At 38.3% G+C, this 12,450-nt stretch overlaps 1 protein-coding gene across 7 annotated transcripts in view; it reads right to left on the bottom strand.

The window, feature by feature from the left end:
• LOC138440901 (zinc finger protein 569-like) overlaps positions 1–12,450 on the bottom strand; it is a 71,595-nt gene that overhangs the window by 14,174 nt on the left and 44,971 nt on the right. For 3 of the 7 annotated variants that reach the window (XM_069590976.1, XM_069590977.1, XM_069590978.1), the window contains exons 9-11: positions 11,997–12,077; positions 11,035–11,117; positions 2,650–6,669 (exon numbers count right to left, since the gene is read on the bottom strand). In XM_069590976.1, coding sequence (XP_069447077.1) covers positions 5,245–6,669; positions 11,035–11,117; positions 11,997–12,077 — 1,589 coding nt within the window. In that variant the 3' untranslated portion in view covers positions 2,650–5,244. Of the gene's footprint in view, positions 1–2,649; positions 6,670–11,034; positions 11,118–11,996; positions 12,078–12,450 lie in introns of those variants that run through there. The other 4 variants (XM_069590982.1, XM_069590983.1, XM_069590981.1 and 1 more) reach the window with 2 other exon arrangements.

Below are 12,450 nucleotides of genomic sequence, written 5' to 3'. Positions count from 1 at the left end.
AACAGTGTCAGACTTTATTCTCTGGGGCTCCAAAATCACTGCAGATGGTGATTGCAGCCATGAAATTAAAAGACACTTACTCCTTGGAAGGAAAGTTATGACCAACCTAGATAGCATATTGAAAAGCAGAGACATTACTTTGCCAGCAAAGGTCCATCTAGTCAAGGCTATGGTTTTCCCAGTGGTCATGTATGGATGTGAGAGTTGGACTGTGAAGAAAGCTGAGTGCTGAAGAATTGATGCTTTTGAACTGTGGTGTTGGAGAAGACTCTTTAGAGTCCCTCGGACTGCAAGGAGATTCAATTGGTCCATTCTAAAGAAGATCAGTCCTGGGTGTTCTTTGTAAGGACTGATGCTAAAGCTGAAACTCCAGTACTTTGGCCGCCTCATGTGAAGAGTTGACTCATTGGAAAAGACTCTGAGGCTGGGAGGGATTGAGGGCAGGAGGAAAAGGGATGACAGAGGATGAGATGGCTGGATGGCATCACCGACTTGGTGGACATGAGTTTGAGTGAACTCTGGGAGTTGGTGATAGACAGGGAGGCCTGGCGTCTGCAATTCATGAGGTTGCAAAGAGTCGGACACGACAGAGCGACTGAACTGAACTGAACTGAACTGAAAGCCAAGTAGCAAATCCAGAAATTATTTTTAAAAGCAGAATCCTTATATAAAAAAATTACAGCAAAATATGAAAAATTATCGTAGTAGAATAACCATTCGGTAAATGTAAACACATTTGATAATTAATGTGAACCTTCTGACAAAACCTGTTAGTACATGAGGGTTTTAAAAAATTTCAATTCTCAAAGGCCATCCCTGAAACCCACAGCAAACAAGGCTACCAGAGAAACTGTCGTACTGCTCCTGAGCAGACAAAAAATGCCTGATATCGGTGCTATTTTAACATAGTAGGGGAAGTCCTACCCTGTTTTGTCAGATATGAAAAACCCAGAAATACATATTTGAAAAGAAATTTTTTTTTCAAATTTACATATCTATATTGAAAAATATATTTCAATTTCTACACTTAAAATTCCAACAGAACCCAGTGTTATTATTAGACTTTAACATGGTATCTGTGTAAATAAAAAGCAGTAAGAGGAAACAAAGGCCTAACAACAGGATTGACTGAATGGACCACGACTTCGAAGATTCATCAGTATGGGGAGAATTCCTACAAAAGCTCTAGGAAACTGGATAAGTGATGGAAAATCTTTTTGATGAATATCCTGTGGGGTGAGCCTTCAACCTGCGTTGCCCTTCCAGCCTCTAAATCCCACGCTAGACCTGGTCCCACCTCCAGGCCCAACCCTGGATGTGCGTGCCGCCTTCTGCCCAGAGCCCGGGTCACAAATGTGTTTCTAGCCTCAACCTCTTTCCTTTGGTCCAATGCTGTCCCCACTTGCCTCTCTGGGCAGAGCCAAAGTCCTACCTGCATCCAGTCGTGAGGGAACTACTTACAACTGTGTGAAGCCACCTAATATGGCTGACACCCAAAGCCCCATGCTTCTTTTTCAAGATGCAGAATGGAAATGATGCATGAGATTCGCGTTGTCTGTGCTTCTCCCTGTGTGATTAGCTTTGTGGTGGTTAGTTGCATCCCGCCTAGGTGAGCCCCTCAGTGAACCCGAGTGTGCCATGCTGGAAGGAGGGCGTCCAAGGACGAGTTCCTAGTAGGAGGCTTCAACGGGCCTCCTTTGGACGGCCTGGCTGGCACTGCTGGTAACTACCCAGTCAGTGTAGGCGTAATCAAGATTTTTGTTTCTTGGGACTACTTTATTGAGACATAATTAGCCTACCATACAATACACCTATTTAATTTATATGCCTCAATGTTGTCACAATTTTATAATCTTTTCACTTCAAAAGCAGCTTCTGGCTGTCAATTCACCCACTTCATTTCTCTCAATATCTAAACAACCACAAATATACTTTCTCTATATGTAGACTTGCACTTTCTAGATTTTGCATATAGATAACTATTTTCACTTAAAATGTTTTAAAGGTTTACCCATGTTGTAGCATACATAGCTCACATCATCTTGGCTTTGGAGAATTTCCATGTGAATATGCCACTTTGTAACTCACTGAATAACAAGAGCTGGGACCATATTTACTTGATTTATCTTGCTCAGCACTTGACGACACTGTCACCAGGAGGCCAAGCAGAATGAGGTCAATCTGCAGTAGTGATCTCAACATTGCCCACAAGGTCTCAGACTCAGGCAATTGTAAGAAATTCAGTGGGTAGGTCTTTAAAAAGATATTTATTTTACTGTATTGGATCTTAGTTGCAGCACATGGCATCTTTCATTGTGGTGTATGGACTCTAGTAGTGCGCAGGTTTAGTTACAGCATGTGGGATCTTAGTTCCCAGACTAGGGATCAAACACGAGTCCCCTGCATTACTTAACCCCAGGGGTTAAGGCGATGCTTAATCTCTGGACCACTGCAAAAATCTATAGGATACTCAGGTCTTATTTCAGACAATTAGGCTACATCTAAAGCCAATCTGTAACCCTTAGTCATTGCAAATAATTAAAGGGGGCAACAGATGGGCTGAGTCACAATGTACACACCCCAAATTAAACTACAATATGACATATCCCTCCATACATACAAATGTGTAACACAAAAGTGCACATGAAATTCTTGTTCAGGATTTATTGTTAAGGTTGATCTGGATTATCATTATCATTACAATGGTTTGATTAAACCTCAATAAAGCATCATCAAGCAGCTGCAGGCATGATAGCCAAACTCAACATAAGCCAAGGCTGCTCAAGCATGAGAACTTTGTCAAGGCTAAAATGAGTTTCTGCAGGTCTGTATCTGCACCCAAGACCCACACTCAGGAACTGCCACTGATGGCATCAAGCACAACAGATGATCAGGACCAGCTCTATTCACATGAGTTTTTCTGTTCTCACAGCAGATGAATGGAATAAAAAATACAGAAGCAAGTTATATCATCAGTGACAACTGTTGTCTGACCAAGAAAAATTGTTTTGTCAGACTGTGGTGTTGGGTTTAGGGGTGAAAGAGAACATTATTCTCAATTACTTTCTGCACAGCTTGAGATTAAAGATTCTCCCTCAGATGCTGGAGTGTTCACCTACAAAAGTCATGAAATCGGGGTGACTCACATTAGATGTAATCTCCACTCATGCCATGCCAGGATCAGGGTAAGAACGACAGGATAATTTTACAAAATTTATAGACATATCATATCCCTCACCTTGGACAGCATGAAAAGAGTTAGTTGACCAGTCATGTCCAACTCTTTGTGACCTCATGGACTGTAGACCACCAGGCTCCTCTGTCCATGGAATTCTCCAGGCAAGAATACTGGAATGGGTAGCCATTCCCTTCTCCAGGGGATATTCCTGACCCAGGGATTGGACCCAGGTCTCCTGCACTGCAGGTAGATTCTCTACCATCCGAGCCGCCAGGGAAGTCCTCACTTTAAATGAGGTTGGTGAGCACTGTACACATTTAAGCACTCACTGTTTTCACAATGTGAAGACAATGTCAATCCAACAAGAGAATCCAGCAGGTTAGACAAGGATAAAATGTGTATCCTACAGGTCCACTTTAGACCCAGCTGCAAACTGAAAGTGTAGTCACTATACTGGCCTGGTCTAGCTATGAGAGTGAAGAAAGACACACTGTGTGCATGAATTTGTTCTTGTTGTTTAGTTCCTCAGTTGTGTCGGACTCTTCCCAAGGTCAGAGCCAAATCACAAATGCTTAAAATAGATCTACAGAACCCCCAGAACTCTACACCTCTCAGCAACTCTAAGATTTCAGACTCAGGGTAGTATTTTCCAAATACTCCAGTTTCTCTTGGCTGTGAAACACCTCATGTTTATTAAGAATGAGGAACAATCTAATGGAAAATGATGACTCTATAACTAACTTCTTACATTCATAAAGTTTTTCTCCACAGTGAGATTATAAGTGAACATTAAAGTATTTAGCAGAACTAGAATTTACACAGGAAAAGATACTTTGGATGTCTTCAATAAATAACCATGTAAATCTCTAAGAACAAGTTAAAATTACTTTCTTTTTCCTAAAGGTATAAACTGTAAAAAATAATAAAACTTACCCACATAGCTTAAATCAGTAGGATTTCTGTCTGCTGCAAGATCTCCCTAATTAAAAAATATTAATTTCACTAAGGAAAGAGTGAAGGGCTGTCCATGCCTCTTAATATTATAATATGGCTTCACTATGTATTTTTTTTTAAAAGTTTATTTATTTGGCTGCTTTGAGTCTTATTTGTGGCATGTAAGAAGTTTGTTGCCTCATGCCAGATCCTTTGTTGCTGTGCGTGGACTCACTAGTTGCAGTGTGCAGACTCAGTACTTGTAGTGTGTGACCTTAGTTGCTCTGTGGCATGTGGGATCTTAGTTCCCCAAGCAGGGATTGAACTCATGTCCACTGCATTGCAAGGCAGATCCTTAACCACTGGACCACCAGGGAAATCCCCATTGTGATATCTTACTTACCAGTTGTGAGACTGAGGTCCTTCCCACATTCTTAACATTTGTAGAGCAGCTCCCAAGTGTTGACCTTTCATGTTGTTGAAGTGAATCAGAAAGACAAAAAGCTTTCCTCTGTGCCTTACATTTATAGGGTTTCTCTCCAGTGTGAATAGCTTTGTGTGTGGTAACGGATGAACTGGTGCATGTTTCCCCACATATATTACACTCGAAAGTCTTTTGCCCTGTATAAGCTCTAAAATACTTAAGAGAATTCCCTGGCAGTCCAGCGGTGGTTACAGCTCCATGCTCTCACTCCCAAGGGCCCAGGTTTAATCCTTGGTTGGGAAACTAACACCCTACAAGCTGCATGGTACAGCCAAAATGAATAAATAACATTTCAAAACTGCTTAGAAGCAGCAAATGCCTCCCCTCATTCTGAACATTTATACGGTATCTCACCAGTGTGAATACACTTGTGAATGGCAAAGGGTGAAGAATTTGCAAATCTTTTCCCACACTTATTACACTCTAAATGCATCTTTCCATTGTGAGTTCAAAAATATTTAGTAAGGGACTTCCCTGGTGGTCCAGTGGTTAAAACTCCGCCTTCCAATGCAGGGGACTTGGGTTCAATCACTGGGAACAAAGGTCCTACATGCTGTGGGTGCAGCCAAAATTTTTAAGAAAATGTTTCATAAGATATGAGAAGGCAGCAAGGGGTTTTGCACATCTGTCACATTTCAATGGCCTCTCTTCAATGTCGTTTTATATGGTAAGAAAGGCTTGAGAAGTGAGAAAAGGTTTTTCCACATTCCTTACATTCATATGGTTTCTCTCCAGTGTGAGTTCGTTTGTGTATGATAAGATATGAAGAAGTGGTAAATGTTTTCCCACACACATTACACTCAAAAGGCTTCTCTCCAGTGTGAGTTCTAAAATGTATAGTAAGATATGAGGAATTAGCAAAGGCCTTCCCACATTTGTCACATTTAATAGTCTTCTGTGCAGTATGAGACTGCAGATGTCTAATAAGGTGGGAAGAAGAAGCAAAGGCTTTCCCACATGTATCACATTTAAAAGGCTTCTCACCAGTGTGAATTTTCATATGTCGAGTAAGGCCTGAAGATCGAGTGAAGGTTTTTCCACATGTGTCACACTTAAAAGGCTTCTCTCCAGTGTGTGTTTTCATATGTTCAGTAAGGCCTGAGGATCGAGTGAAGGTTTTTCCACATGTGTCACACTTAAAAGGCTTCTCTCCAGTATGAGTTTTCATATGTTCAATAAGGCCTGAGGATCGAGTGAAGGTTTTCCCACATTCCTTACATTTATAGGGTTGATCTCCAGTGTGAGTTCCCATGTGAATGTTAAAGGGCAGAGAATGTTTGAAGTCTTTCCCACATTCCTCACATTTGTAAGGTTTTATTACTGTGTGAATTTGACTGTGAACACGAAGGTATGAGGATAATCCAAAGGCTTTCCCACAATCCCTGCATTTGTAGGGTTTTATTCCAGTGTGAATTTGACTGTGAACACGAAGGTATGAGGACAATCTAAAGGTTTTCCCACATTCCTTACATTTGTAGGGTTTTATTCCAGTGTGAATTCGACTGTGAACAAGAAGGTATGAGGAAAACCTAAAGGCTTTCCCACATGTGTCACACTGAAAAGGCTTCTCTCCAGTGTGTATTTTTATATGTTGTCTATGGCTTAGGGATGCAGTGGAGACTTTTCCAGAGTCCTCACATCTGTAGCATTTGTTAGCAGTGTGAGTTGGCCCATGTGCATGAAGGCTTGTTGAGTGACCAGAAGTTTTTCCACATTCCTTCCATTTGTAGAGCTTTTCTTTATTGTGAGCTCTCACTTGTGTCCAAAGGTAAGACTGATTAACAAAGGCTCTCCCAACATCTCTGCGTTCTAAGGCTTTTTCTTGTACGTAAGATTTCCAGGGTACAATATTTGGAGACAGCATGACAGTTTTTCGACACTGATTAAACATGGAACATTTTTCTCCAGTAAAGGATTTGTTGTACAGAGTAAGGAAGTTTTTCCCATCCTGATTATCTTCATAAGGGTTCCCTCCATTTTGAGTACTCCTGTGTGTCCTAAGGCATGAGTGGTCACTGAAGTCTTTCCCACATTGCTCACTGTCATAGAGTTCCTGTACATTAAGGCCTCTTGCCTGTGGAGAAATGGAAGGATGATGATTCAAAGATTTCTCAGACTCATTAACTCCTCCTCTCCATCTCAAAATAGAAACATTATTATAATGAGGATGAATGATTTATACCATCTCCATTACATTCATACTACTCTTGCCCTGTTGATTTATTTCAATTTAAACGATGAAATCCTTCTGTAAGAATGATGTGCCATATACTCTCATCTTAAAAGAGTTCTACGGGGACTCCCTGGTGGTTCAATGGTTAAGAATTCACCTTCCTATGCAGAGGATGTGGGTCCAATACTTGGTCATGGAACTAAGAACCCATATGCCATGGGGCAACTGAGTCTGTGTGCTACAACTAGAGAGAAAGCCAACACACTGCAATTAAGACCCACAGTAGTCAAATAAATAAGCCATCAAAATAAAGTAGGGGATTGATTCAAGATGGTGGAATAGAAGGATGTGCACTCTTCTCTTGTGAGAGCACTGAAATTGCAACTAGCTGTTGATCAACCATAGACAGAAAGATGCTGGAACTGACCAAAAAAAGTATACCCCACGTCCAAACACAAAGGAGAAGTGGCAACAAGATGGTGGGAGGAGTGCTATCACAATAAAATCAAATCACATACCCACTGCATGGGTGTCCCACAAACTGGAAAACAATAATACCAAGTAAGTTCTTGCACTGTTGTGAAGGTTCTGAGCCCCACACAAGGCTTCTCAGCTTCCAGATCCAGCAAAGGGACTAGAATCATCATGCAATCTGACTTTGAAAGCCAGTGGGATTTGACTGCAGGACTTCCATAGGACTGGTAGAAACAGAGACTGCACTATTGGAAGTCATAAACAAAATCTTGCATGCACCAGGACCCAGGAGAAAGGAGCAGTGACCCCACAGGAGACTGAACCAAACCTACCTGCTAGTGTTGGAGGGTCTCCATCAGAAGCGTGGAGCACCAGTGGCTCACCTTGAGATGGGGGCACTGGCAGCAGCAGTCCTGGGAGGTGCCCCTTGGTGTAAGCCCTCTTGGAGATAACCATTAACCTTACCATAGAGCCTGTAGACTCTAGGACTGGGCTGCCTCAGGCCAAACAACTAACAGGGAGGGAGTACAGCCCCACCCATCAGCTGACAATTGGATTAAAGTTTTACTGAACAAGGCCCTGCCTACCAGAGCAAGACCCAGTTTTTCCAACTGCCAGTCTCTCCCATTAGAAAGCTTACACAAGCCTCATAGCCTTATCCACCAGAAGGCAGACAAAAGCAACAAGAAAAACATCAATTCTTCAGCTGTCAGAAAAGAAACCACATCACAGTAAGTTATTTAAAATGAAAAGGCAAAGGATTATGTCTGAGATGAAGGGACAAGATAAAGCCCTAGGAAAATAACTACATGAATTAGAGATATGCAACCTTCCACAAAGAGAATTCAGAATAGTAATAGTGAAGATGGCCCAGGATCTCAGAAAGAGAATGGGGAAAATACAAGAAATGTTTACCAAAGACTTAGAAGAACTAAAGAACAAACAGAGATGAACAAGACTAGAAGACACAGCAGAATAACTAGATAGGATAAATGACCTGTAAGACAAAATGACAGAAATCACTGGCGCAAAACAGAATATAGGGAAAAAAAAAAAATGAAGACAGCCTAAGAGACTTCTGGGATAACATTAAATGCAGCAAAATTCACATGATAGGGGTCCCAGAAGGAGGGATCTGAGAAAACATTTGAAGACATAATAGCCGAAAACCTCCCTAATGTGGGAAAGGAAATAGTCAACCAAGTCCAAGAAGTGCAGAGAATCTCAGGCAGGATAAACCCACGGAGGAACACACTGACACACATAGTAATCAAACTGACAAAAATTAAAGACAAAGATATTAATAAAATATTAAAAGCAACAAGGAAAAAACGTTGCTTTTATATACAAATAATACACAGGGGAACTCCTATAATGTTATCACCTGATTTCTCAAAAGAAATTCTATAAGCCAGAAAGGAATGGGATGATATATTAATATTTAAAGTGATGAAAGGGAAGAATGTATAACCAAGTATATTCTACCCAGCAGGACTCTCATTCAGAGTTGACAAAGAAACGTTTTAGACAAGCAAAAGTTAATGAGAATTCAGCACCACTAAACAAGCTTTACAACAAACGCTAAAGAACTTCTTCAGGCAGGAAACACAAGCAAAGGAAAATACCTACAAAAAATAAACCTGAAACAATTAATAAAATGGAAATAGGATCATACATATCAATAATTACCTTAACTGTAAATTGGTTAAATGTACCAACCAAAGCAAATTGGCTGGGTGGATGAAAACATGCACATATATGCACTTCCACTTACCATATCACTCTACTTAACCACCTAAATTGTATGTAATTCTTTTATATTGTTAGGTTAATCATGTGTCCATTATAGCTTGCAATAATAACTATCTTTTATTTTTTGTCTGGCTATTGGTTGTGAAAATTGATAAACATCCTTTACTATTGTGATTATGTAACTATTATTCATTTTAACACCACTGTATCATAATTGGTCAACAGAAAATAATAGAATTCTATATTACTAAAATTACCACTTAACAGAAAAACCTGTAATCACTTTTTAAAATCCAGATGACTTATCTATGAATTATCTTGGAATTTTTTGAAAAATACAAATGCCCAGGTATTGTTTTTTCCTCCAAAGCTCCAGATGTGATTCTAATGAGCGGTCATGTTTAAAAATAACTAAACTATATGATGACCTTTTACTTTTATATAATTTCACCTTTTCTTTTTCATCTTCAATGCTCCCATTTCACTTAGTTTGTTTTCCAGTTTTTTTGTTGTTGTTCTTTCTTAAGCCTTTATGAAGTGTAGACGAAAAGTTTTTGTATACATATATATACGTAAATAGTATATAACATATATTTTAGAAAACTTACAAATTTCTGATTAGCTACAAAATTTATGACATTTTGGTTCTACATGTTTAAGTATAATACAATGCTAGATTTAATTTATATTCACTCAGAAACTCTGATATAGGTCTATTTATTCTAGCATCTAGTATCACTGGTAAAAGCCAAGAAAGCTTACTATTTTAGTTGTTTTTTTAAAAAAATTGAATGAGGCTTGAAACGTTTAATCCAATTCTGAGAATATAAAGAAATACTATGTTGCTAAAAAAAATTAACATATGATACAATATTATTAATTGAAGTACAGATTTTGTTCAAATTTCACAAAATTTTATGTTAGTGTCCATTATTTGTTATTCAAGATTCCACATTGTATTTAGTTGCATTGAGCAACTTCAGCTGCATGCAGTAAGTTCTGATAAATTTTCTTTTCATTTTTATTGTTACTAATATTTTCTAATTTTCCTTCTTATGGCTTCTTAGCTACACTTATCATTTAAAAGTGGACATTTAATTTCCAAATACATGGGGTTTCTAAAGTATCCTTGATAATAATTTCTCATTTAAATGCTTTTTTCTCTGCCATCACCTTCTGTGTTTTTTCAGTCTTTCAACTTTATTGAGGCTTTCAATGGCTAAGTTAAAGATCTCTCTTGGTAAATGTCACATTACACTTGAAAATATGAGGGTTATTTTCAGTTATCTCTCGATATTGATTTCTAACATAATTTCCTACAGTGACAAGAGAACAGACACTATGATTTCAATACTCTTAGAGCATGAAATTTCTGCACCTTGTTTTATGTCCCTGGATATGTTCTAGTGTCTCCTGGATTATAGCCTATGGGAACCTGAATAGAACTTATATCCTGCAGTTGTGTGAAAATTGTATAAATCTTAATTACGTTGAATTGGTTCATAGTGTCTTTAAGGTCTGCTATACCCTTCTACTTTTCCTCTGTTCATTCTATTAATTTCTGAGAGTTGATATTGCAACTCTACTAAAAACCTTAATTTTTATACTTGAAACAATAATTGTAGTATATATAGTGTAGAAATGTAGTATATATATATGTAACTTTGTTCTGTATTTTCCAAGTCTCCTGTAAATGTGTTATCATACTTTCATAATTTTTAAAAAAAAGGACAAAAAATAAACCTGTTTCTTAAAAAAGAAAAAAAGGCTTCTACACAGCTTCATTGAATTGTTTTGAAAACTCTATGTCTAATTTATATAAGTGGGAATGATTCCTTGCGGGAATTTTGAAGCAACCAGTATCAACCTAGGGATAGGATATCCCCAACCTAGTCATAATCAGAATTCTTTGAGAGACATTGCTATCTCCAGGGTGAATGCCTTTGATCTCAAATATCACTTGTGCTCAAATTCTACAAAAATCCTAAAATTGTCTATGTGGAAAATAAGAAATATTTTTTTGAAACTTAGTGACCTTACCTTTTCTATCCCAGTTGACATTTTTTTCCCAAAAATATTCTGCCCAATTCTTGAGTCTTTGGCTTTAAGTTGGATTCCCCACTCTAAAAGAGAATGACAAATTTAAGACTTTGCAAAAAGAAGTGGATGTTAAAAGAAGTAAAAACAATAAGGCTCAGTTGTATGTTTTTCCACATTAAGCATATCTTTTAAAAAGGCAAGATAGATTTGGGGAGTTTGATTATGTCAAAAATTAAGTAGTAATATATGTATATGTAGTTAAAATTCAGCATTTGATTTTATTTATTTATTTATTTATTTTTACAGAAATACATGTTTTTATTTTATTTATTTATTTTTTAACTTTTATTTTTACTTTATTTTACTTTACAATACTGTATTGGTTTTGCCATACATTGACATGAATCCACCACGGGTTCAGCATTTGATTTAAAAGACAAGTCTTTGAAAATTAATATGAAGGAAAGAGACAGAGTATTATCAGGGAACGTTCTGGACAAAGAGTATACATCAAAATGTTAAAACTAAAGAAGAAACAAAAGGTTATTTTCTGAGATCATTGGAAATTCTAATTAAATGGAAAGTAAGTACATGAGGGGCTTCCCAGATGGTGCTAGTGGTAAAGAACTGGCCTGGCAATGCAGGAGACACAAGAGACATGGGTTCGATCCCTGGTCGGGAAGATCCTCTGGAGGAGGGCACTCCAGTATTCTTGCCTGGAGAGTCCCATGGACAGAGGATCCTGGTGGACTACAATCCAAAGAGTCACAAAGACTTGGACATGAGTGAAACGACTTAGCACTCACATACAAGTACATGTGAGAAGTTGAGGAAGGTACAGAGCATCAGAAACCAACGACCTCAGCCTTCTGAGAGAAAAGCACATCTTAACAAGTCGCCTCCTTATAAACTAAAAACACACTGAAATTTTATTAACATGCAAAGTTTTTACAATCACTCACCTTGGAGGACTCCTTTCTCCACAGTACTCAACTCTTCTTCTTCCAACCAAGAGATCAGAGTGGGTTTGAACACCTGATATCCTGTTCATGAGGAAAGATCTATTGATAGAAACAGCCCTCCAAACAAGACAAATCTTCCCATGAATAAGGTCCAGTATCTAGTCAGGTCATTAGAATGAATGTGGCATTAATAATATTCCAAAAGAGATATAAAGGTGAATAGCTTCTCTTTCTGTGTCTCAGACAGATCATCTCTCTGGCTCCTGAAATACACTTTCAGACCTATATGTACATTTACAAAGCACTAAGACTTTTACTAAAGTGGGAAATGAAATAAGTGCAAAAAGAAAATATCCATTCTCATGGAGAAGGCACTAAACTAGTGGTTCCCAAATTTTGGTGTCTATGAAAATCATGTCCAGTGCTTGTTAAAACACAGATGACTGGGCCCAAA

The sequence above is a fragment of the Ovis canadensis genome, chromosome 5 (assembly GCF_042477335.2).
Source record: "Ovis canadensis isolate MfBH-ARS-UI-01 breed Bighorn chromosome 5, ARS-UI_OviCan_v2, whole genome shotgun sequence".
Classification (NCBI taxonomy): Eukaryota; Metazoa; Chordata; class Mammalia; order Artiodactyla; family Bovidae; genus Ovis; species Ovis canadensis.
Note: the sequence above shows the minus strand (reverse complement) of the source record. Positions and strands in the feature narration are given on the sequence as shown.